The 25,667-nt window shown below is 43.5% G+C and overlaps 1 protein-coding gene across 1 annotated transcript; it reads left to right on the forward strand.

Moving 5' to 3' along the window:
* The first annotated feature begins 1,652 nt into the window (after positions 1 to 1,652).
* Positions 1,653 to 22,435, forward strand: lsm11 (LSM11, U7 small nuclear RNA associated). The gene is made up of 4 exons (XM_052014229.1): positions 1,653 to 2,142; positions 14,618 to 14,757; positions 16,116 to 16,199; positions 20,684 to 22,435. The coding sequence occupies exons 1-4, from the start codon at positions 1,680 to 1,682 to the stop codon at positions 21,071 to 21,073; spliced, it is 1,077 nt and encodes a 358-aa protein (XP_051870189.1). The 5' UTR covers positions 1,653 to 1,679; the 3' UTR covers positions 21,074 to 22,435.
* The last annotated feature ends 3,232 nt before the right edge of the window (positions 22,436 to 25,667 follow it).

Consider the following 25,667-nt stretch of genomic DNA (forward strand, 5'->3'; position numbering starts at 1 on the left):
TCAGGACTGGAAAGGAAGAGGACAGAAGCCAGAATTAGGGGGGAGGGGGAGGAGCACAGGCTGGCAGGTGATAAGTGAGTCCAGGTGAGAGGGGAAGGTCAGTGGGTGGGGGAGGTGGGGATGAAAAGGAGTGATGGAAGAAGCTGAGGGGTGATAGGTAGAAGAGGCAAAGGGCTGAAGGAGGAGGAATCTGGAAGGAGAGGATAGTAGACCATGGAATAAAGGGAAGGAGGTGCAGAATAGATAGGCAAATTATCACCTGCCAGCCTGTGCTCCACCCCTTCCCTGACTTTTTTTTATTCTGGCTTCTGCGCTCTTCCTTTCCAGTCCTGATGAAGGATCTCAACCCGAAACGTGGACTGTTTATTTCCATCCATAGATGCTGCCGGACCTGTTAAGTTCCTCCAGCATTTTGTGTGTTGCTCCAGATTCCAGCATCTGCAGAATCTCTTATGTCTCTATTAAAATTCTGATCCCTTTGGTCCTTTCACAGTGGATGTGAAAGAGCCCACAACAGTACTTGAGCATGTGGGTCCTTGCTGTGTACTTTTTGGCTACTATGTTCCCCTTATTACGAAGGTGACTACATTTAAAACAGTAATCTAAATCTCAGACTGATTTGATAGTTGTGAGGCATCTGTGTTGTAAGAACATAAAAACAGTGGAAGTAGGCTATTCAGCCTCTCAGACCTGCTCTGCCATTTGATAAAATCATGGTTGAAGCTCCTCACTGTCATTTTCTGGCCCTATTGCTATCTCTTGATTCCTGTAGTGTTCAGAAATCTATTGATCTCAGTCTTGGATGCAAGCAGTAACTCTGCTTCCATAGCCTTTGGCTTAGAGAATTCCAAAGACTCTTCACCCAGTGAGTGAAGAACTTTTTCCTCATTTCAATCTGAAATGACATGCACTTTATCTTGAGACTGTGACCCCTATGCATATTCATGTGCCTATCTAAGCGCCTCTATCACATCTGTGTCCATTCTAAGCACCCAACACTCTGTGTAAAGAAAAACTTACCCCACAGATCTCCTTTGAACTTTCCCCCATTCACCTTAAATGCATGCCCTCTAGTATTAGACAGTTCGACCCTGGGGAAAAGATACTGGCTGTCTATCCATGCCTTATAATTTTATGAAGCTTGGTGCAGCCAATGCTAAGGCTCTGTGGGGAAGGACCACAGTATAGGCTCCTTCCGCTGCTGCACATTGGAGGGGCAGAGTTGGGTTGGGAAGCCCTTCGAACAATGAAAGGTGTATCACCTCAGGGAGCCACGTAAGTGGCAATGGTACTATGTTTGTTTGTGTATCTTCCTCTTTAAAGTTTACACTACTGAATGTAACAACCATGAATGCTAAGGTTTTGGTTTTGCACTGTTTCTTCCTTTGTATATATTTTTTATTCTGTATAAAGTTTATTTTTGAAATAACAGAAAAAGAAACTTTATAATTTTAAAAACTTCTATCACGTTAATGTACTTCTTCAGTATACGTATGCCCTCTAGTATTAGACTTGACTGGCTTGCAGAAGTAGTAGAAGTGCCAACCATTCATTATGAAAATGAAAGCATTCCCACAATGCGCGGCGCCAGCAGTTTAAAGATGGCGGCTTAGAAAGTGCTCTATCTCGGCAGCGGCCGATTACCCAGGATGCAGAGCAAGAGCGGGAGCTGTGTGAACATGGCGGAGGCCCGGAGCGGGCAGGAGTCGGCGGCCGAAGGCGGGAGGAGGCCGGGGTCTGGGTCCCAGCCCGATCCCGAGCAGTGGGCGGTGGCGGCGGTGGTGGGGGGCGAGACCGAGAGCGAGCCGGAGGAGGATACGGGTGGCGGGCCGCTGGACGTCAGCTCGCCGCGCTTCGACCCGTACCTGGCGCTGTACAGCCCGCGGCCGCCGCCGCTGCCCTTCCCCGCCGTGCGCACCTTCAACAACGTGGCCGAGTACGAGTCGTTCCTGCGGCGGCGGCCCGGACCCCGGACGCCGGCCCCGGCCCGAGCCCGCGGTCGCCGCGCAGCGCGGGCTGCCCCGGACCCCGACAGGATCGAGCGGCTCAAGAAGCTGATGGTGGCGCAGCCGGGCGGCGAGGAGAGGCCGCGGCCCCGCCGCAGGGACCGCGCCCCCAAGAACGTGATGACCAGGATGGCCCGTGAGTGGCGGGCGGGGGGCGGGCAGCAGCTGTGGGGAGGGCGACAGGGGCAACGTGTCAGGGCCGGGACATGGGGATGTTACCCTGTTCCAGTGGAGGGTAGAATGGGGGGATGGGGGGAGGGGGTCACAGTCTCAACATAAAGTGTCAGTCAGTTAGGACTGAAATGACCATAAGATAAACGAACAGAATTACGCCATTTGGCCCATCGAGTCTGCTCCGCCATTCAATCATGACTGATTTTCTTTTCCAACCCCATTCTTCCGCCTTAAAACCCTTACTAATTAACCTATCAATTTCTGCCTTAAATACTCCCAATGGCTTGTTGCCACAGAGGGCTGTGGAGGCCGAGTTCCACGGATTCACCACCCTCTGACTAAAGGACATCCCTTTATTCTGAGGCTGTGCCTTTGGCTCCTAGACTCTCCTACTAATGGAAACATCCTCTCCACATCCACTCTATCCAGGCCTTTCAAGTGTCCGGTAGGTTTCAGTGAGATTCCTCCTCATCTTTCCAAACTCCAAGTACAGGCCCAGAGACATCAAACAAAATGAGGAGAAAGTTTTTCACTCAGTAAGGGAAGAATCTTTGAAATTCTCTCCCTCAAAGACTGTGGCGGTTTGTTACTGATTGTGTCCAAGACTGGGATCAATACATTCCTGGACATTAGAGGGATCAAGAGACAAAGCAAGAAAATGATGGTGAGGTGCATAAGCCATAATCTTATTGAATGGCAGAGCATGCTTGAGGAGCCTACTCCCCTATTCCTTATGTTCTTATAGATGCCTCAGCATAGTCTAACATTTAGAAAAGTAGTCACCTTTGTGATATGGGAAACATAGTAGCCAAAAAGTACACAGCAAGGACCCACGAGCCAGGAGGTAACAACAGTTGCAACTTCAGAGGAGGAAGTTCTTTGCTCAATGGGTGATGAATCTTGGGGATTCTCTCTCCCAAAGGCTGTGGGGGTTTGTTGCTGATTGTGTTCAAGACTGAGATCGATAGATTTCTGGACATTAGAGGAATTGAGAAATGGGAATAACGCAAGAATATGATGGTGAGGTGCATCAGCCATAATCTTAGTCATAGCGCCATGGAAACAGGCCCTTTGGCCCAACTTGTTTGTGCTGACCAAGATGCCCATCTAAGTTAGTCCCATTTGCCTGTGATTGGATTGGTTTATTATTGTCATTTGTACCAAGATTCAGTGAGAAGCATTTGTTTTGCATGAAATCCTGACAGATCATTGTCATATATAATTACATTGAGGTAGTAAAAAGAAAATCCATATCCTTTTTAAATCTTTTCTATCCATGTACCTGTCCAAATGTCTTTTAAATGTTGTTATCGTACCTGTCTCAACCACTTCCTCTGGCAGTTCATTCCACATACCCACCACCCTCTGTGCGAAGAAGTTGCCCCTTAGGTCCCTTTTAAATCTTTCCCATCTCACCTTAACCCTGTGCCCACTAGGTTTTGATTCCCTTTCCCTGGGTAAAAGACTGTGCATTCACCCTATCTATGTCCCTCATAATTATATACACCTCTATAAGGTCACCCCTCAGTCTCCCACACCAAGGAATAATGTCCTAATCTGCCCAAGCTCTTCTTATAACACAGACCCTCAAGTTCCTTTAAGTGGCAGAGTGGGCTTGAGGGGCTGAATGGCCAACTCCCACTATTTCTTGTGTTCTTGCATTGGAGGTGCCTTGCAACTACCAAATCACGGTGTGAGATTTAGATCACTGTTTGAAAGGTAGTCACCTTTGTATTTGGGAAACAGTAGCCACAATGTACATAGCAGGGCCCAGAGACAGGAGATAACAAGTGTTGCATCTGCAAAGGAGAAGATTCTTCACTCAATAGGTAATGAATCTTTGGAATTCTCTCTCACAAAGGTAGTGGAGGTTTGTTACTGATTGTTTCAAAGACTGAGATCAATAGACTTCCGGGCATTAGAGCAATCAAGATGGGAATAAGGCAAGAAAATGATGAAAGAGGAAACAAGTTGGTATTAAGTAGCTGAGAGAGTTAGTGGCAGAGGGATGGATAAGACATAGGCAGCATCTCTGGTAGGCAGAGGCCAGGATTGCTGTGGTAATTAGCTGGAGATGAAGTCATTTGGTTGAAAGGGCAATGAGGGCAGTCAGAGAGACAACATGAACAAAGCTAAATGGTGTGAAATGAGGGTAGGCAGTGAGAGAGAGAACACAGAAATTTAAAAGCAGGTAATGTCCAGAGGTCAGGCAGTGGTAATAGAGAGAAAACAAAACTGAGCCAATATCACAGATGGATGACCTACAGAAGAAATGACCCGTTCTGATATAGACGGAGAAAGTGTTTTAGGATTCCAGAAGGCTGCACAGTGTGCCTACACAGAAGATACGGTGCTATTCCTGGTGTTGGGCCACAGACAGAAGGTCAGAGTTCGATGCGGAAGGCAGGTCAACTGGGAGCTCAAGGATGCCTTTGCATTACTGAAAACAGATGATCCTCAGAGCTGTGTTTGTTTCTTTAAGGGTAGAGGAATAGGGAGAGAGGAGAGGCTGTGATGGTTTGGCAGAGCCAGTCATGCTGCCTGACGGAGAGACTGTCCCATTGATGGGGACTCCAGGTGACTAAATTGGGGGACAGGGGGATGATTAGTTCACAGTTAATGTGAAGGAGGATTTCCACAAAATGCATGCCTTGAGACTTTAATGAAGGTAGTATTGTATGACTGCTATGTCCTTGGCAAATGGACTTTAATGTGTTTTGGTAATAATGAGGCGACCTATGGGTATTTGTCCACAAGAGTTGTGATTTGAGGAAGCACCTTAAAAACAATGTCATTGTTTTCAAATCAGTACTTCTAGAAGTTGAGGTTTTTAGTACTGATTGATAGGAGAGTAAGTTGTGAAGAGGAAGGAGGCCACATAGACAGGTTGAGTGAGTGGGCAAAGATCTGGCGATCTATATATCATCTGGCAAGCTATGAAATTATGTGAAGACCCCTGTTATCTAAATGTTGAGAAATTACACTAGCATCTCACACCTGTGATGTAGTCATGCAGCTGTAAAGAATTACCACAGGGAACAAATGAGGAAGTGCATAATTTGTAATTAACGTTTTGAACATTTTTCTTTTTAAGAGCACTAAATAAAGATCAGAACAGATGTCTATAACTAAAGTAGAGATAAAATATCATGGGTAAATTAAAAAAAAATCAATATATTGTGAAATAATTATCTTGGGAGTGTTGCAATCCAAACACATTAGAACAAAAGAAGCAAGAATGGACTGTCTGGTTCCTTGTTGCTCTTCTGCCATTTCATAAGATCATGGTTGTTCTTTTATTTCACTGCCAGTTTGCTGCATTAACTCTTTATTTCTTGAATCTCTTCAGCCACAATGCCTCCATAGACCTGTTGGGTAGATGATTATAAGGACTTACAAGTACTGGGTTAAGAAGTTTATTTTATCTCCACCTTTATTTTGAGTTGTGGCCTCTGGTTCTAGACACAAGCTAGGGAAGATTTCTATATTTTCTTGTGACCTAGGAGGAGGTAATTTGATTCATTGAGTCTATCCTGGCCCATAGAGCAATCCCACTCCCCCACTATCCCCTGATATCATTCCTACATCTATTCTGTCAAGCCACTAAGAATTTTGTAAGTCTTAATGAGGTCACCTATTGTTATTTGTAAACCCTAGAGAACAGAGGCTTAGCAAAAGCAATCTCTCCTTGTGTGACAGACCCACCAACCCAGGAGCCAAAACAGCTCTCCCTCAATAGCAAATGTATTTTTTGAGTAGTGAGACGGGCCAAATGGGACTAGCTTAGGTGGGCACTTTGATTGGCATGGATGGGTTGGGCCAGAGGGCCTGTTTGCATGTGATACTACTCTATGACCCTAAAATTGTACACGCTATTCCAGGTCTGGCTTTACCAGGGCCCTATATAATTGTGTTTATTCAAATCCTCTCGCAGTAAAGGCCAACATAGGTTTACTTTCCTAATTGATGATATTCCTGCACATTAACAGTTAAAGTTAACGTGCAGGTATACCATCAATTAGGAAAGTGATTTGTGTACAAGGCCACCCAGGTCTCTCAGAACACCAACACCATTCAGTCTCTCACTGTTTAGAAAATACTTTGCCTTTCTATATTTTTCTACCAGAGAGGATGACCTTGCATTTTTCCACTTTATATCCTGTCTGCCATGTTGGTGCCTATTCACTTAGCCTCTTTTCCCTTGAACCTTCTGTGCATTTTCCTCACAACCCGGGCTCTGTTTCATCTTTACTATCATCAGTAAATTTGGATATCTTGCACTTGGTTACCTCTTGCACGTCATTGACGTGAACAACCTGAGCCCCAACATCGATCCCTGTGGCACACCACTAATCACAGCTTTCCAACCTAAAAAGGAACCTTTTACTCTGACTGTTTCTAGCTGTTAACCAACTTTAGATCACGCTTGTCTATTACCCACCTCATCGCGTGTACGGTAATTTTGGTTGATGATCTTCGTGTGGCATCTTATCACAGACATCCTGAAAGTTCACATACACCCCATCCAGTGGCTTCCCTTATTTTGCTGATTACAGCCTCAAAAAAAAAATTCCACGAGAGACGAGGTACAAATTAAGGACGAAGTATTATCAACCCTTATCCCTGTGGGCAAGCGATGAACCTAATGATAATTTTAATCATTAAATATATTCCACTTCAGAAAACCTGCCTTTGCATCTGGGTCCCTGAAACCCTGTGGGAATGAGCAGAAGCTCTGTGACCTTGTCCACCTTATCTAGGTAACCCACCTCCCCTCCCCACCCTAACACTGCTGCCTGCATTCAGTTGCCTGATTTTGGTCTTTTTTGCCTCCTCGTTGTAGTACCCTTCACTCAATGTGCATCCAACTGTTTTGGCTTAATTTGGTATCCTTAACTCATTCACCTCTGAGCTTTAAAGCTCTGAACCCATGAGCTCATGATCTCCTCTCGAAACCTTTGATCTTTTGAACAAAGACAACATGCACATCTCCCCCAGTAATTTGATTCAGTTGGTGGCACGTTTCCTACATTGTTAGTGTCCACTCAGTTGTACAGAGCATTGGTGAGAGCACACCCAGGGCACCATGTCCAGCTTTGATGTTCTTATGTAAGGATGGATGTACTTGCATCAGAGGCAGCTCAGAGTAGGTTCAGTAGATTGACTCCTGAAATGAAGGGGTTATAATCAAAAAAGGTTGAACTGGTTGGGTCCAAACTCATTGCAGCTGATTTGCATGAGTTAACTAAGTGTAAAATATCCAGGTTTACTGGATCTCATTGAAATTTAAGATTCTGAATAGCCTTGACAGGGTAGTTGGTGTGAGGTTGGGCAAGGAGAGAATCTAGAACTAGGGCATGGAGATGGAGACTATTCTCATGGAGACTAAGAATTTCTTGTCTTGGAGGTTCATGAATCTTTGGAATTTTGTCCAAAGAGCTGTGGAGGTTGAGTCCTTGGAATCTAGGGTAGAGATAGAAAAGTTTGTGGAGTGAGAAGGAATCCAGAGTTGTGAGGATCAGGCAGGAAAGTGCGCATCAGGTCAGCCATGATCTTATTGAACAGTGAGCAGGCTCAGTGGGTTGGGGGCAAAAAGCCCACTGATCCTGTTTCTTGGGTTCTTCCACGTTCGCATGAAACAGAGACTTTTTCCTCTGCTCTGGCGAGTCAGATTGAATTTGTCCTTGTGCTGCAGTCCTCCATTCAAATTGCTTACCTTGTGCTTCCCATGTTGAGTTGTATGGAAGTAGTTACTGCCTTACTGTATTTTGTCAACTTGACCTGAACTTAGGAGCTGGGGCTCTTTAAATTGGGATGCAAATGTATAATTCAGTTTACACTGAGTCATACATTGTAAATATATTTACGTACAATTTTATAACCAATTGCACCATGTAATCTTGTCACATTTTAATTAAAACTTCCACAGAGAGAGGGAAGGTTGTTAATTACCTATCAACATGACTGTAGGAGTTTAGAGGGGAGAATTTTGACTAAAATTGCTGGTAGCTGTGGAATTTGTACCCCACAGAGTAATGCTTCTCCCTCAAAAGATTATAGAACATTTATAATTGTACTGATGATGTGCTGTCCATATTGTCATAGGGTTGTGTATCTATAATTAGATGATATTAAACCCCTGTTTCTATCAAATATAATTTTTAATAAAGCTGTCATTCAGCACAAATCTCTATTATTACTAATAACTATAAAACCTACATAATATTATAGTAGGCAGTTGCATTACAGATATATAATAAACCACTTCTGAATGCACGATTTTCAGTGAGAATAGGAAAATTATGAAACAAATATTTATATTTAATTTCCAAAGATTATATTGAAGTCACCGAGTACATTCAGCCGAATATTGCCTATTGATGAGCATGAATTCTTTGTGCTCACTGGTAGTTCACCATCAGTATGGCTTTAATATTGCACTGCATTGCACACTGTTCTCACTGACATGGCTTTCATGTTCACATGGCATGTTTTGTCTTGCAGTGTGCCCCTGGGTGTAGTCTTCTTTCCAGCTGATCAGAGAGGCCCAAGCGGGTCTGTTAGCTTTCCTGTGGAAGGTCAGGTCTATGTTATCTGATGCCATCCCAGCAGAAAGCTTAATAATAAGGGGTTCCCATCCCAAACCTGTAGACCAACATGGTGAAAGCCCACCAATCTGCTGTGGATAGTTGAGGAGGGATAGTCAAGCTACAGAATGATATCGATCAGCTGGTAAATTGGGCAAAACAATGGCAGATGGAATTTAATCCTGAATTGTGCAAAGTGATACATTTTGGAACGTCTAATAAAGGTAGGACAAACGTAATGAATGATGGGGCCCTGAGGAGTATAGAAGAACAGAGGGATCTTGGTTTACATGTTCAAAGACCCTGAAGGTGGCAGCACAGAGTGGTAAAGAAGACGTACATGCTTTCATTCGCTGAGCCGTAGAATATAAAAGCAGGGAAGTCGTAGTATAGCTTTATAAAACTGTGGTGAGGCCACATGTGGAATATCATGTGCAGCTTTGGTCACCATAGTATAGAAAGGATGTGATTGCTTTGGTCCAGAGGACAATTACCAGGAAATTGTCTGGGATGGAGCGTATCCTTTATAAGGAGAGACTAGACGGGTTGGGTTTATTTTTCTTGGAGTGGAGAAGGCTGAGGGAGGATCCAATAGAAGTGTACAGAATTATCAGTGGGATGCTTAGGGTAGACAGTAAACTTTTCCCCATGGTAGAGGTGTCTTTGACCAGAGGGCATAGATTTAAGGTAAGGAAAAGAGGTTCAGAGGGGACATCAAGAAGAATTTTTTTCACCCAGAGGGTGGTTGGAGTTTGGAATGCACTGTCTGAGGGGGTGGTGGAGACAGAGACTTTCACAATATTTAAGTAGTATCTAGACAAGCACTTGAATTGCCAAGACAAGGGCTGTAGATCAAATGTTGGTAGATGGGAGCTTGATAGTATGGACAGGGTGGGGTGAAGAGCCTGTTTCTGTGCTTTATGACTCCCTCACTGAGGGGGCTATAACAAGGGGCAACCAGCTAGGGGAGACCAAGAGAAGAAATGAAAAAGGAGTTAAGATTCTTGGTGGGGCTGTATAAAAGACCACTGGTAACTGCTGTGAAATGACAGAACACAAATACAGAATGTATGGCTGTTTTAATATTCATAAGTTTCTGCTAATCCGACTAGCTTATTTCTAAAAGGTAATATGTGTCTGTAGTGTGTGTGGGAGTGTTTACTGCAGCAATAAATATTTCCTAGATCCAACCAAAAGGACTGGTATATTAGATTTAGTAATGAGTAACATGACAGATTTAGTTTGCAGCCTTAGACTGGCTGATCATTTATCTCTTAATGATAATGAGATTAACTTCACTGTAGTGCTTTAAACAATTGCCAACTCTGGATTTGCGTAATGCTGACTTCTGTACAATGAGGCAGAGAAAAATACACAGAACATAGGGACAGGCCCTTCAGCCCACAATGTCTCTGCCAAATGAAACTAATCCCATCTGCCTGCACGTGATCCATACTCCTCCAATCTCCATGTTCATGTGTCTGTCTAAATGCCTCTTAAAGGTCACTATCATGTCTGCTTTTACCACCTCCTCTGGCAGCATGTTCCACGCACCTACCACTTGTCTCCTTTGGGGTATAAACTGATGCAGGGTTTTGACCCGAAATGTCGACAATTCCTCCCTTCCCCCCCACACATGCTGCTCGACCCACTGAGTTCCTCCAGCAGATTATTTGTTGCTCCAGATTCCAGCATCTGCTGTCTCTTGTGCCTCCATCTACTATTCTCTGTGCAAAATAAAAACTTGCCCTGCATTATCTCCCTTAAACTTTCCTCCTCTCACTTTAAAGCTACGCCCTCCAGTATTTGACATTTCTACCCTGGAAAAGAGACTAACTATCTACCCTATCTCTGCTGTTACAGTGGGCTATTTGTTATTGACAAATCAGGGGAATGTCTTTAAAAATGAGTTTAATGTGAAACAGAGCCAGTTTATACCCCAAAGAGATGAGATCTTATTGCTCAAACAACAGGGATGGATGAATAAAGCAGTGAGGGACAACGTGAAGCTACAAGACGAGGCCAAGGCAGAAACCAGTGTGGATCCTGGTGACTGGGAGAGACATGACAAACAACAAAAACATAGCAAGGCCACAGGTAGAGAGCACGAAAAGTTTGCAAGACCTCAAATGGTATGCAGGACAGTAAATGAAAACTAACACCTGAAGCAGGTGGAGGGACTTGGCAAAGGTAACAGAAGTAAAATAGCAGTAATGAAAAAGACAAGAGTGACAAATCCCCAAGACCAAAATATCTCCTTCCCAGCCTTTAAAGCAATAGTTGAGAACATTGAACATGCCTTAAGTATAATTTTTCAGAATTCATTCTATTTTGGACCATTCAACTGTTTATGAAAGGTGAGAGGGGAGCCACATGTCTGTTTCAGAATTTATTGGAGGCTTTCTGTTTTTAATTAATTGTCTGAAGATGTTGATCATTTCCGGAGAGCAAAGGGTGGGTCATGCCTGATGAATCCGGGTGAATCTTTGGAAGCAGTTGGTGAGGTTATCTTTCGATGTTACCTCTATGGACTTAGAGCAGGCGTTTGATAAGGTCTCCCATTAGGGAGTGTTAGCCAGAGTTGAAGTTCATGGAATTGAAATGGCTCAGAAATCAGGTGAGCAGTAAGAGGCAGATACCACGTTGCCTGGCTGTGACTATGTTCCTGAAAGATTATTCATCAGATTTATATATGACTTAGGTACCTGGGTTTCTATCCCTTCATCTAGGTTTGCAGATGGCACAAAGATTGGCCGCATAAGCACTCTAGATGGAAGTATTGAACTGTAAAGAGTTATTAATAGATTGACTGAATGGATATAATTGTGGCAAATGGGTTTCAACAGAGGCAAATGTGAACTATGAAGGACAGAACAGTAGCATAACAGGTTTTATGCAGTCCATTGGTCAAGGATGACTTGCTTCCACTCCAGTTCTAGGTGGCTGCTGAGACCACAGTGGAACCTACAGGAGGTCCTTGGTGGGCAGGGTGTGTGGATTGTTCGGGAGATTCAGCACTCCTTTTGCTGTTTCCTCTTGTCTTTCCCAATGCTCCATTCGAAGAGATTGGAAGTGCTTTATGCTTTCCCAAATGCCCCTCCCATGAGGCAATGAAAATGTTGCATTTCCCAAGGAGACTGAGATCATGCTTGAAGTATTTTCTTGGTTCTCCTCATAATCTCTTGCGGTGACAGAACTAGGAATGGTGTTCCTGTTTCAGGAGTCTGCTGTCTGGACTTTGGGCGAGGATAAGATTGGGATCAGTTCTCAACTTCTAGAAATTCACCACCTCAGCAGGTCGGTCATGGTCATTGAGTAGGTTGGTCAGCACTGGGAGAAACACAGCTTCAGTGAAGCAGATTAATGAAGAGGAACTCAAAGCCTTGGTGCTTAATCATTCCAGGGCCTGAAACTCCATGTAGCTGTGTGTGTTTGGATTGGGTTGTGTGTCATCACTTGAGTGGGAGATGTCTTGATCTCGACGCCCTGACCTTTGCTTTTTGTTTCCCTGTAGGAGCAGCTCGCCTCCTCCATCCAGGAGCGCGTTATGGTGTGGGCCATGGACACCTCCATGACCGGCTTCAGGGCTGCTTCGTTATTGGTCAACAAAAGGTATGCATGTAGCAGGGCAAGAGACAGCATCCAAGCCTTAGTAGGTTATTCCCAGCTGCTTCACCTTTTCTGGAATTATCTTAGTAAACTGTAATTCTGCATCACAGTACATCTTTATAATTGGCTGTGTCACCCAGGCTTGCTTGGTAGTCTTGCCTGAATGTAGTATGAATGTCTCCACAGTCCTGAGGCATGTTTTCTCAACATTCGTGATGACTCAGTTGTTGGACACGCAGCTCTGTGTTCTGGGCAACATTCACTCTGTCGAAGCTCCACCAAATGAGATGATTTGGTCATTTATCTCAGCTGTTTATGGGATCTGTGTCAGGAACAGAAACAGATTGGCTGTTGGATTTCCCTGCAGAACAGTGGTGACTCACTTTGAAAGTGTGTGGCTGTACTTTGGTTTGTTCCAAGGTTCGATGTAAATGCAACTTCTGATTTTAAAAAATTCCTTTTGAGTCTCTGTCTATTCGTTTTGAAGAATCTAGAATCATGGCGAGATACAGCATGGAAACTGGCCCTTTGGCCCACCAAGTTTGTGCTATCAACCACCCACTTGTATCAATTCTACGTTAATGCCATTTATTCTCCCCACTTTTTCATCAACATCCCCAAGATTTTACCACTCACCTACACACTAGGGACAATTTACAGTGTCCAGTTAAGCTATCAACTTGCCTGTCTTTGGAATGTGGGAGGACAGCAGAGCATCTGAAGGAAACCCAGGCAGTCACGGGGAGAACGTGTGAACTCTGCGTGCGCACACACAGCACGAGCTTAGGAATGAACCGGGGTCTCTGGTGCTGTGAGGCAGTGGCTCTATCAGCTACACCACTGTGCCATCCTCGCATTTCCTTTTTCAGATATGTTTGCAATGTAAAACCAACGTATTAAATTCAACACTATAGAGCTGCTGCCTCACAGCTCCGGGGACCCGGGTTCAGTGCTGATCTCCGGTGCTGTATGTGTGGAGTTTACACGTTCTTCAAGTGCCCGCATGGGTTTCCTCCCACATCCCCAAGACCTGTTGGTCCATTGGCCCTGATGGAGGTGGATGGTGGTAAAGTCAGGAGAGTGAAAATGGGAAATTGGTTGTGGGGAAATACTTGGGAGAATGGAGCAACAAACAATCTGCTAGAGAAACTCAACGGGTCGAGCAGCATCTGTAGGAGGAGAGGAACTGTCATCAGTTTGGGTCGAAATGGCATCAGGATGTCCTGATGCAGGGTTTTGACCCAAAAGGTTGACAATTCCTTTCCTCCCACAGTTGCTGCTCAACCTGATGAGTTCCTCCAACAGATTGTTGCTCCAGACTGCGGCATCTACTGTCTCTTGTGTCTCCACTTGGGAGAATGGGATTGCTCATGGGCTGGAGAGCCTCCCTCTATGTTGTTATGAAATACCAAGGAAAAATGCAAGTCTTTTCTGTTGTGAACCTTGCACACCACTAAAGTACTTATGCCCAAGTCATCTGGTTCGGAATAGTATATCAGCACATCTAACAAATAACCACAAGGATCTATCTCAGTGTGCCTGCTTGTCTGGAGAGCAGCATGTCTAGAAACTGCTACCGTCAGAGTAAGAATGGTTTTCAGCTGAATATTTCTGCTTGTGGGGCAGATAGTAGAAATCTGGAAATGAACAGTTAACTCTTCAGGTCAACACCCTTCATTAGTTGAGATGAAAGGTCTTGAACCAGAACGTCAACTGTTCACTTCTTTCCATAGATGCTGTCTGACCGCCTGAGTTCCTCCAGCAGCTCATTATTTGCTTGGTAGACTTCTGTTGGGTATGTTTGTCAGGATGCGATATGTAAACAGAGATGAGGTTTAGGGGGGCCCTGATCCATTTCAATGACAGAGCAAATGTTGGAAGCTTAGTGGCCTTTTCCTGTTTGTGGGTTTTGATCTCAGTGGAATATTGTTCTACCTGTAACTTGATGAGTTGAACTGAAACCAGCTGTTGGGATCTTATCATCCAGGTAACCAAGCTAGTGAAGCCAGGGGCCTTATGGTCTGCATGGTTCAACTAATGGGACCTGTGTTGGATTCATTGATTATTTTAAATGTGAATATAATTTTGCAATGTAGTTAGGTAAGTGGAATATGGCGAGTATATCCCTAGTGACCTCCAGTGGGAGCAAGTGGTAATGCAGATTTTAAATTTTTGTTTCACTGTGTTGCATGGTTACTCTCTGCTGTAGTTAATACTGGATTTGTTTTATTTTTCACACAGTTCATGAAGGCAGTCCTCTGGGTGAACTCTATCGGTGTGTGCAGGACAGAATAAAGATTAGTGTCCACATCCGGACTTTCAAAGGACTGCGGGGTGTCTGCTCAGGATTCTTGGTGGCATTTGACAAGTTCTGGAACATGGTAATGTTTGCAATTCGCCAATCACTCTCTCCTTTACTCAATTCCACTGGCACAAAGATATCATATTCACAAACATTTTTGTTGTCCTTCACCCTACCCTTTCCAGTTTACTCTCTCTCCCAAAGGGACCTTCACACATTACACAGAACCTCCTGTAGACCCAGACCATTTTATCTGAGCTAAGCATGGATGCATTTGGTCCAAGGTCAGCTGTGTTTGCAGCTTTCTCCTTTCTTATTCATGGGGAGTGGTAAGTGTTGGCCATCCCAAGTTACCCCATGGACATACAGTAGCTGCCAAGAGCAGTCAGTGGGAGTCTGGTAACACACTGGCTACCTTGGGAACAGAAGATTTCCTTCCCATTAAAGACCAAGGATATTTATTCCAGATTTATTTAATCACACAGATTTAAGCAAAACTGAGGAGGCAGAGGGGTGACCTGATAAAGGTATATGAAATTGAGGGGCATAGATAGAAATGAAAATCTTTTTCCAGAGGTGGGGGTGTCTAAGACAAGAGGGCACAGGTTTAAGATGAGAGGTAGGAGGTTTAGAGGGGATCTGAGAGAATGTTTTCCACACAGGTGGTTGGAATCTGGAACGTACTCCCTGAGGTGGTGGTGGAGGCAGATACTTTCAATATTTAAGAAGCATCTGGACAAGAAATGCAAAACATTCAAGGCCATGGACATAATGCAGATAAATGGCATTAGTGTATAGACAGGTACGAGGGCAGCGTGGATGTGTTGGGCTCAATGGCCTGTTTCTGTGTCTCACAGCTCTGTGACAAAACTCCCTAGTGTCAATGTGGGATTTGAACTGACATCTGCTGATCAGCAGTCCAGACCACTGGATGCTAATCCATGGTTTGAGTAATATGCCACCAATACAACAGGGCAAGCAGGAGATACTGGGCCCAGATGAGGCTCTGTGTAGAGGTGCAAGGCTGATACAGCATCAGACAAATCTGCAGAAACTATATCCTTCATCACAGGAAATGACTGAGCTGAACTGACGGATGTGTGCCACTGTTATGGAGTGACGTGAGTGTGGGAATTAACGGTGGATTGACTACTTTAAGTTCAGCTTGGTAAATGGACTCTTGGACAGGGATATCAATGGGGTTTGATATCCAAATTCTCTTTCTCAGCATCTTGTGCTGTGCCACTTTGGGTTGCATTATGAGCTCTACATTAATGAGAAATTAAAGACTTGCATTGGTGCTGGGCTGGTGTAACTGGCTGTAACCATGCTCTGGCTCCAGCCTGCTGGTGGTGGTAGTGATTTTACTGCTTCATTATGTTTCCAACAAAAGGATTCTCAAATTCCACATTGATTTATCTTCCATCTTTATTTTAGGCACTTGTTGATGTAGATGAGACCTTCAGGAAACCTATTCTTGGGAAAGCTTTTTACAATGAACCAGTGCTCACTGTTGGCAGGGTAAGTGGTGTTGTTTCTTTCAAACGAAGAAAGACCATTTCAAGTTTACAGCTTCTACTCTCTGATCCCTGAACTGTCTTCATAAGACATAGGAGCGGAATTAGGCCATTTGGCCCTTCGAGCCTGCTCCGCCATTCGATCATTACTGATTTTTTTTTTCCCTCTCAACCCCATTCTCCTGCTTTCTCCCTGTAACCGTTGATGCCCTTACTAATCAAGAACCTGTCAACCTCCGCTTTAAATATACTCAATGACTTCTCCTCCACAGCCATCTGTGGCAATGAATTCCACAGATTTATCGCCCTCTGGCTAAAGAAATTCCTCCTTATCTCTGTTCTAAAGGGACGTCCTTCTATGCTGAAGCTGTGCCCTCTGGTCCTAGACTCTCACTCTGCTGGAAACATCCTCTCTGCATCCACTCTATTTCAGGCCTTTCAATATTTGGTAGATCTCGATGAGATCGCACGCCCCCCCCACCACCCATCCTTCTAAACTCCAGTGCGTACAGGCCCAGAGCCAGCAAATGCTCCTCATATGTTAACCCTTTTATTCCCAGGATCATTCTTGTAAACTTCCTCTGGACCCTCTCCAATGCCAGCACATCCTTCCTTGGATATGGGGCTCGAAACTGCTTACAATATTCCAAATGTGGTCTGACCAACACTGTATAAAGTCTCAGCATTACATCCTTGCTTTTATATTCTAGTCCTCTCAGATTGAATGCTAACATTGTATTTGCCTCCATTACTACTGACTCAATCTGCAAGTTAACCTTCAGGGAATCCTGCACTAGGACTCTCGAGTCCCTTTGCACCTCTGACTTCTGAATTTGCTCCCCATTTAGAAAATAGTCTACACCTTTATACCTTCTTCCAAAGTGCATAACCATACACTTCCCTACGCTGTACTCAATCTGCCACGTCTTTGCCCATTCTCCCAACCTGTCCAAGTCCTTCTGCAGACTCCCTGCTTCCTCAACACTATCTGCCCCTCCATCTATCATTATATTCTCCACAAACTTGGCCACAAAGCCCTTAATTCCATCATCCAGATCATTAACATAACGTGAAAAGTAGCAGACCCAACACCAACCCCTGTAGAACACCACTAGTCACTGGCAGCCAACCAGAAAAGGCCCCCTTTATTCCCACTCTTTGCCTTCTGCCAGTCAGTCAAACTTCTATCCATGCCAGTACCTTTCCTGTAATACTATGGGCTCCTATCTTCTTTACTAGCCTTGTGTACGGCACCTTGTCAAAGACCTTCTGAAAATCCAAGTAAACAATATCCACTGACTCTCCTTTGTTTATCCTGCCTGTTACTTCCTCAAAGAATTCCAACAGATTTGTCAGACAAGATCTCCCCTTAAGGAAACCATGCTGACTTCGGCCTATTTCATCATGAGTTTCGAAGTACCCCGACACGTCATCCTTAATAATTGACTCTAACATCTTACCAACCACTTAAGTCAAGCTAACTGGCCTATAATTTCCTGTCTTTTGCCTCCCTCCCTTCTTAGAGTGGAGTGACATTTGTGATTTTTCCAGTGATTCTTGAAAGACCACTACTAATGCCCCCACAATCTCTTCAGCTACCTCTTTCAGAATCCTGGGGTGCAGTCTATCTGGTCCAGGTGACTTATCTGCTTTCAGATCTTGCAGTTTCCCAAGCACCTTCTCCTTAGTAATAGCAACTACACTCACTTCTGCCCCTGACGCACTTTAATTTCTGGCATGTTGCTGGTATCTTCCACAGTGAAGACTGATGCAAAATACTTATTCAGTTCGTCTGCCATTTCTTTGTTCCCCATTGCTACCTCTCCAGCATCATTTTCCAGCAGTCTGTAGTCCATTCTTACCTCTTTTACTCTTTATATATCTGATAAAACTTCTGATATCCTCTTTTATATTATGGCTAGCTTAACTTCATACTTCATCTTTTCTCCCCTTATTGTGTTTTCAGTTGTCTTCTGTTAGTTTTTAAAAGCTTCCCAATCCTCTAGCTTCCCACTAATTTTCTGCAATATTCTATGCCCTCTCTTTCGCTTTATGCTGTCTTTGACTTCCCTTGTCAGCCATGGTTGCCTCATCCTCCATTTAGAATGCTGCTGCTTCTTTGGGATGAACTGATTCTGCATCTTCTGAGTTACTCCCAGGAACTCCTGCCATTGCTGCTCTACCGTCATCCCTGCTGGGGTCCCCTTACAATCAACTTTGGCCAGCTCCTCTCTCACGCCTCTGTAGTTACCTTTACTCAACTGTAATACTGATACAACCCATTTTAGCTTCCTCCCTCTCAAACTGCAGGGTGAATTCTATCATATTATGATCACTGCCTCCTAAGGGTTCCTTTACCTTAAGTTCCCTAATCAAGTCTAGTTCATTGCACAACACCAAATCCAGGGTTGCCTTTTCCCTAGTGGGCTCGACCACAAGTTGCTCTAAAAAGCTGTGTCGTAGGCATCCTACAAATTCCTTCTCTTGGAATCCAGTACCAGCCTGATTTTCTCAATCTACCTGCATATTGAAATCCCCCATGACCACCGTAACATCACCCATTTTACATGCCTTTTCTATCTCCTGTTTTTAACTTGTACCCCACGTCCTGGCTACTATTCAGAGGCCTGTATGTAATTCCCTTCAGGGTCTTGTTACCCTTGTAGAATCCTTGTGGGTGGAGTTAAGAACCTGATCCTATGTCACTTCTTGCTAAGGATTTGATTTCATTTTTTTTTTACCAATAGAGCCACCCCACCCCCTCTGCTCACCTGCCTCTCTTTTCAATAGGATGTGTATCCTTGGATGTTTAGCTCCCAGCTGTGATCTTCTTTCAACCACGACTCTGTGGTGCCCACAACATCATATCTGCCAATTTCTAACTGTGCTATGAGCTTATCTACCTTATTTCATATACTGCATGCATTCAAATATAACACCTTCAGTATTCACCACCCTTCTCAAATTTGTCTCCATGATGCCTGAAGTTAAATTCTTATCTCTTTCTAAACTTTGTCTTATTCTTTATTCTGGAGACTTCAGTAACCTCTCCTTCCCTTTACCCATACTTTTCCAATCTGTTGAACCCACCCTCCTACTATTTAGTTTAAAGCCCTGTCTACAGCCCTAGTTATGCGATTCACCAGGACCCTGGTCCCAGTGTGGTTCAGGTGGAGCCCATCCCATCGGAACAGCTCCCTCCTTCCCCAATGCTGGTGCCAATGTCCCACGAACTCAAACCCACTTCTCCCACACCAATCACACATTTAACTTTCTGATCTTATTGACCCTGTGCCAGCTTGCATGTGGCTCAGGTAGCAATCCAGAGATTATTACCTTTTTGGTTCTGTTTTTTAATTTAGTCCCCAGCTGCTCAAATTCCCTCAGCAGAACCTCTTTCCTTGTTATAACTACGTTGTTGGTACCCACATGGACCATGACAACTGGATCTTTCCCATCCCACTCCAAATTCCTCTGCAGGTCAGATGAGATTCCTGAACCTGGGCACCAGGCAGGCAACGCAGTCTTCGGGTCTCTCGATCATTGTGACAGAGAATTGTCTATTCCCCTGATTATACCACCCCCAATCACAACTACATTTCTCTTCTCTGCCCCCTCTTGAATGGCTCCCTGAATCACGGTGCCACGGTTCAGTTGCTCATCCTTCCTACAGCCCCCACTGTCATCCACACAGGGAGCAAGAATCTCAGACTTGAAGGACAAGCTCAAGGCTGAGACTCCTCCATCATGACCTCTTGGATCCCCCTACTTGCCTCACTCATAGTCACACCCTCCTATCCCTGACCACAGACTGAATTTGAAGTAGTTAATCTAATGGGTGTGACTGCCTCCTGAAACAGGTAATTCTCCCCCACCCTGGTGCGTCGCAGTGTTTGAAGCTCAGATTCCAGGTCATCAACTTTGAGCCTGAGTTCCTCGAGCAACCAACACTTGCTGCAGATGTGGTCACCAGGAGCCACAAAGGGGTCCACCGGCTCCCACATCATGCAGCTACAACACATCACCTGATTCTGCATCCTGACTTTATTTAGTTATAATTTGATATCTTTTTATTTAACTATTATATATAAAAACCTTTCCTGTTCTTGCATGCTACTCACTTGTGCCTCCTCGCTGAAGCCTCTTGAGCCAAAGCTTCAGATTCCCACCTTCCTTTTATTGGCTGAGCTGCCATACACTTAGCCAATCATACAACCTTTTTAAAAAAAATAGCTGCCAGCTCCTCCCCTCTGCTGCAATGGGAGAAAACATGACCCAAGTGTCCCATTTGATGCAAGGGCAATGTTCCACTACCGGCATAGCCTTTGGGCATAACTGTTATTCCCACCTTTTCTCCAGCTCTGACTCCTGCCTGCTCTCTATTCTAACCTATGCTACATTTTGCTTATTATTTGGCACTACTTAAAGATATTAGTCGCTATGTAAATAGATTATATTATCTTTACTTGATTTGCTTTTTACCTGCAGCTTTTTGATCAGCTAAGGCTTCAAGAATCCAAAGGTGAGGAGCCCATTTCCAAGACTGCAGAACAAACGGGCTCTTTACCCAAGAAGTTTGTGGATAGGGAAGCTGGACTGGATAACAGCAAAATTCTGAGCTGTGGTGTTAAAGCAGAGCCTTTGCAGGAAACCTCGGACACCGTAAACCGGTCTCGGCAAAGCGAAACTGGAGATATTGATCAGTCGAAGAGGAGTTCCAAACAAATGGGCTTGGGGACCGGGTCTCCTGCAAGAGAAAAACAGAAAAGGAAACCGAAAGCCAGGCCCAAGGTGGATTATCAACAGGTTTCTCAAAGACATCTGAAACAACTCTTTATCCGGGGTGAAAATATATTGCTTGTCAGTATAAGGCAATGATGAATGTAACCACTCCCAACAGCTTGGCACATTGGGCCTTATGAAATATCATAACAGGCAGGCAAGAAGGTGCAAATATACACTTTGATCATTGTAAAACTTCAACTGCCTGAAAATCTGGCTGTTAACTTCCATTAGCAGAAAACAGCCTCTGGTGTGTTTGAACAGAATTTGTCAGTGAAACTCTTGTTCCTGCACTGTACTTTTTGAAGTTTACCTCGGTGGGAGCTTGGATATTGAAACTGCATATGTGGTACTGGGGAGGTGTAAAATTTTGATGAAACTACTGTACTCTCCTGACTGTGTTTCTTGATGTCTTATTGCCCTGGTTGATTGAAGTGTATGTGAACTACCTTTCAAGTTGTGAATGACTTGTTTCAGAGCTTAAACACTGGTGTTTCTTGAAGTTTTCTGCCTACTGTGACTTCGGAAAGAAGTGTTTTCAAACAAAGCTCCAGCCTAGGGCTGATGTGAAATAAAGGGTATAGTTGTCTAAGGGAGAAACATTCTTTTGTGTTGAGTGACGTCAAGATCTTGCTACGTGGACTCATTACAGCATGTAAGGAGGCCGTTTGACCTAACACATCTTTACTGGCAGTCCCATAACTTTTTTTTTTGTAAGTGATCCTTTTAGGTAGTGAAGTTCAGATTATGAGTGCTTGCTGGGTGAAAAGGTGCACTCCTTTTCCCTGGCTTCTTTGCCCGTCACCTTGAATCAATGTTCTCATCTTACATTCTTCAACAGTGAGTATACCAATGTGTGTCCCTATCCCAGAATTTAATATTATGGTACATGAATGCAATGTGTGGAAGTTCATGCAGGAACTTGGAGAAAGGTAGTTTTACATGGGAAATGTCATGTTAAACCACTGTCCTAACCAATCTGGTTTGGATGTCATTTTTTTCAGGACATGGGCAGTGTTTATTGTCCACGAACAATAAATGTCTATCTCTGGGCATTAATTGCCCTGAACGGAGTGGCTTGCTAGACCATTCCAGGGGACTTGTAAAAGGCAACCACAGTGCTGGGGATCTAGTGTCACGCAGGCCAGAGTTGCTGTTCTCACTGGCTTAAATCTGGGATCTATGCCTAGTTCTAGTTTGAGGGCATAAAAAAAGCATGTTTCATTAACTAATGGTTCAGCCCAGATTGTCATAAGCACAAATGTACTAATGTCACTGATATCCAATGAACTGAAGCAAAAGTTTGTTGGAACTAAGATGACTCATGACTAGACTTTTCACACATTTGGTGTGCTGAACATGCTGTGTATGGAACAGATGTCTGATCAGATCTCCAGCATCAGGAGCAGTATAGAAGGTTCAAAACAGCAGCATCATTAACATGTTGAGCACTAGGAAGTGTGTTAAAGTACATTTCATGTGGAAACCACACAACAGCTACAGGAAAAAACTAGAGTGGAGGGAAATAAAAGGGTGGCACCAGTCACAGTGAGATGTGGGTTTGAGGGCCCAGTGATTGCAGTCTGCAGCTTAGATCTGTATTGTACAAAAAGGCTGAAGAGAGAATGGGCCATCCCAGAATCTGAGCAATGAAAACTGTCACACTACACACCCTTTTCCTGAAGTCCTGTGGCTCGTCCCTACACAGTCTGCTTCTGTTTTGTGTGTGATCAACATCAGCTTTACTTTTTACCAGCAGTAAATGGCAGCACTGGGCTGAACTATGCACAGGTACCCAGGAAATCTCCCAATGGTACTTAAGTCACCCACAACTGAATGTTACAATTGCACATGAATGTATGTACATGAAAAATGTGATTGTTTAAATAATGACACTTGTGTACTTTAGCAACTTTGAACAGCATGCTGTAGCAGTCCACCTGTAATATTTTGTACGGGGAAGAAAGCAGACTCAAGCCTGATAGTTTAAAAAAAAGCCTTAAAGCTAAAATTCACATCCATATCCTTAAAGTAGGACATCAAATAACCCACATGGTCCTTGACTTGCTTTTATATTCTTAGCCTAGATTTACACTGAATTTAGGCTGAATCTCTAAATCAATGGCTCAGCCTCAGCTGGAGTGTTATAATCAAAATACAGCCCTTGCAGACAAGGAAAGTTATGACATTGGTAGTGTAATAATTTGGCTCTGTGCCCTGACAAAGAAGACCAGTTCTGTGCAAAAATTGAAAGATGGGAAATTTAAGAGGCATTTTGATAAACTGTTCCAGATTTAAAAGTAAAAATGTTTCTACACTTAATTTCTGAAAAAGTGGCAAATAATTTGCACCCAGCAAGCATTCACAAAACACTGCTAATGTAATAATGACCAGGAACAGATAATTTGGCCAAGGGACGTATATTCTCTATTGCCTTGGAACTACTTACATCCACAACAGTACAAATACATCTCAGTTTAACATCTAATTCAAAATGCATCACATTTAGAATTTCAGTCTAAATACAGTGCACATTGCTGGTGTGGGGACTTAAACCTAGTACCTTCTGTCTCAGGTGAGAATGATAGCACCTGTATCACAACCAACATGCTCTAAATTTTTCTGTCTTCTGGGAAAAATCATAACTCGCCTAGCAGATGAGCTGAGCTTTCCTACACAGGTTTTTTTCTCCTGCCTGAACATTACCAGCCCTACTGACTCCATAATTTACAACTTTCCTGAGTCAGAAGGTTATGGAACCCAAGTTCTTCTCCAGAAGACTAACTCAAATCTCTTGCCTGATTCGCCAGTGACATAGAATGCCTGACCTTTTGCCATCCTCTCAAGTGGACAGAAAATATTCTTTGGTACTATTTTGAAGAGCCATGACCAATCAACATGTTTAAGACATTATCTGAGTATCACAATTGCTTTGTGCAGACTGGTATCCCATTTCCAAAATACAATTATACCCTTATTGGCTGCAAATTGCTTTGGCATTTCTGGAATTTGTAAAAAGGCACGATGTAAATACAAGTTTTTAAAGAAAGATAAATTGGCCTATTCTCCTGCTTTGACCATCAGCTACGGAGGGATGTTACTTTCCAGATTTTGAAGCTCTTATGTGCATCAAATTTTCCTCAAAACATAGAAATTTGTTCGGTGACCCACAGACTGCAGTTACCTCCGACACCAAAACCACAATATTAAAACCTGACATGCTATTGCTATGCAAATCAAAACCTTAATATACTACATATAGCTTTTAATAGCATTTGAGTGGCTCCTAATTTAAATCAAATATGACATTCCCCTCTTAATATTCAATTACTTATTTAACTAATTGGGTCATTCTTGCACTAATGCGTCTCTGAAAGCCTGAGGTTCTGGAGCCATTTACTGCCCAACACACTTGAAAATTAAGCTAAGGAGTGTCCTCATTTCCAGGATGACATTTCTCCAACACAGGATGGTAATATCCAACTTTGACTGACCTGGAGCCTTAATGTACTAACCCTGAGATTTCAGCAGAGGTTTGTGAAATTTATAGACCATGTACATCCACCTAGACCATGAAAAACAGTGGGCAATAAAACCATTGTCCCAGAGGCCACTATTTCAATGAGGCAACTGTAGACTTCACAATTTTACCAGGTCCATCACTTGTTACATGATTTCCTATATTTGGTTCCACTGCAAAAAATAATCCTGATACTGAGTTTTTATTCATTTATTGCCCTAGCTAATGCAAGTGGAATTGTTCAGTCGAGATTGGAGTGCTGTGATTTAAAGGACAACATGAGCATTTAGGAAGTGAAGTTCAGTGGAACTGTTGAGTTGGTGATAGTGGTACTGGTGAGCTACAGCAAGTGGAGGGATGGGAGCACTGGTGTCAGAGTAACTGCAGCTTTGACTGGACTGTATTCATGGGTGGGGATTGAAAAGCCTTGCCTGAGCAAGTCAGTAAACAAGCCAGAAACATTTCATCTTTCCTAACACTGCTAATTCACCATTTCAGTTCAGCTTGAAGTGATGATTTACACATTAACTCCAATCCCCATAATGGCTAACAAAGATTTTTCCTATAGGCAGTAGATTATTAATGAACTAGTTCCTTTGAGCAGATGCATGCTCATTAAGATTGCCAGCTGCAAGGATACCAGATGGTAACTGTAACCATTCAGCTTCTTACAACATATTTGCATCTCTATGAGAACCATGCCCATTATGGCATTCAATTTAAAAGGTGGTTAATTACAGAGCTTTGTGCAGTATGGCAGAGCTTTTTATAATCTCATTTCTTAGCAACTGTGGGCCAAATGCATCTCTAACAGTATTTCTCCAGACTAAAATGTTATAAAGATGTTGACTGCCATTTGCATTTCACAAATGATCTAAAAAAGACTCGGGGGGGAAAAAAAAATCAAAAATGCACAAGCCAGTCCTTGAACAAAATTAACTGGCAGGACATAAATGTACAGATTGTTCTCGATTGGAAAGAGAATTCAAGTAAAGATGGGTCCAGCATATATCTCATTGGTTTTATTTCAGACTCAAGGTATCGTTTCAAAATTTTACATTGGTTTATGCAAAAGCATGGTTCTGATTCAAGGATGTGGTTTAATAAAAGATAAGCATCTCATGTTATTTCCCCCTCCCCCCCCCCAAAGGTGAAAGGTCACAGTGCAAC

Source organism: Pristis pectinata, chromosome 4 (genome assembly GCF_009764475.1).
Source record: "Pristis pectinata isolate sPriPec2 chromosome 4, sPriPec2.1.pri, whole genome shotgun sequence".
NCBI classification, from domain to species: Eukaryota; Metazoa; Chordata; class Chondrichthyes; order Rhinopristiformes; family Pristidae; genus Pristis; species Pristis pectinata.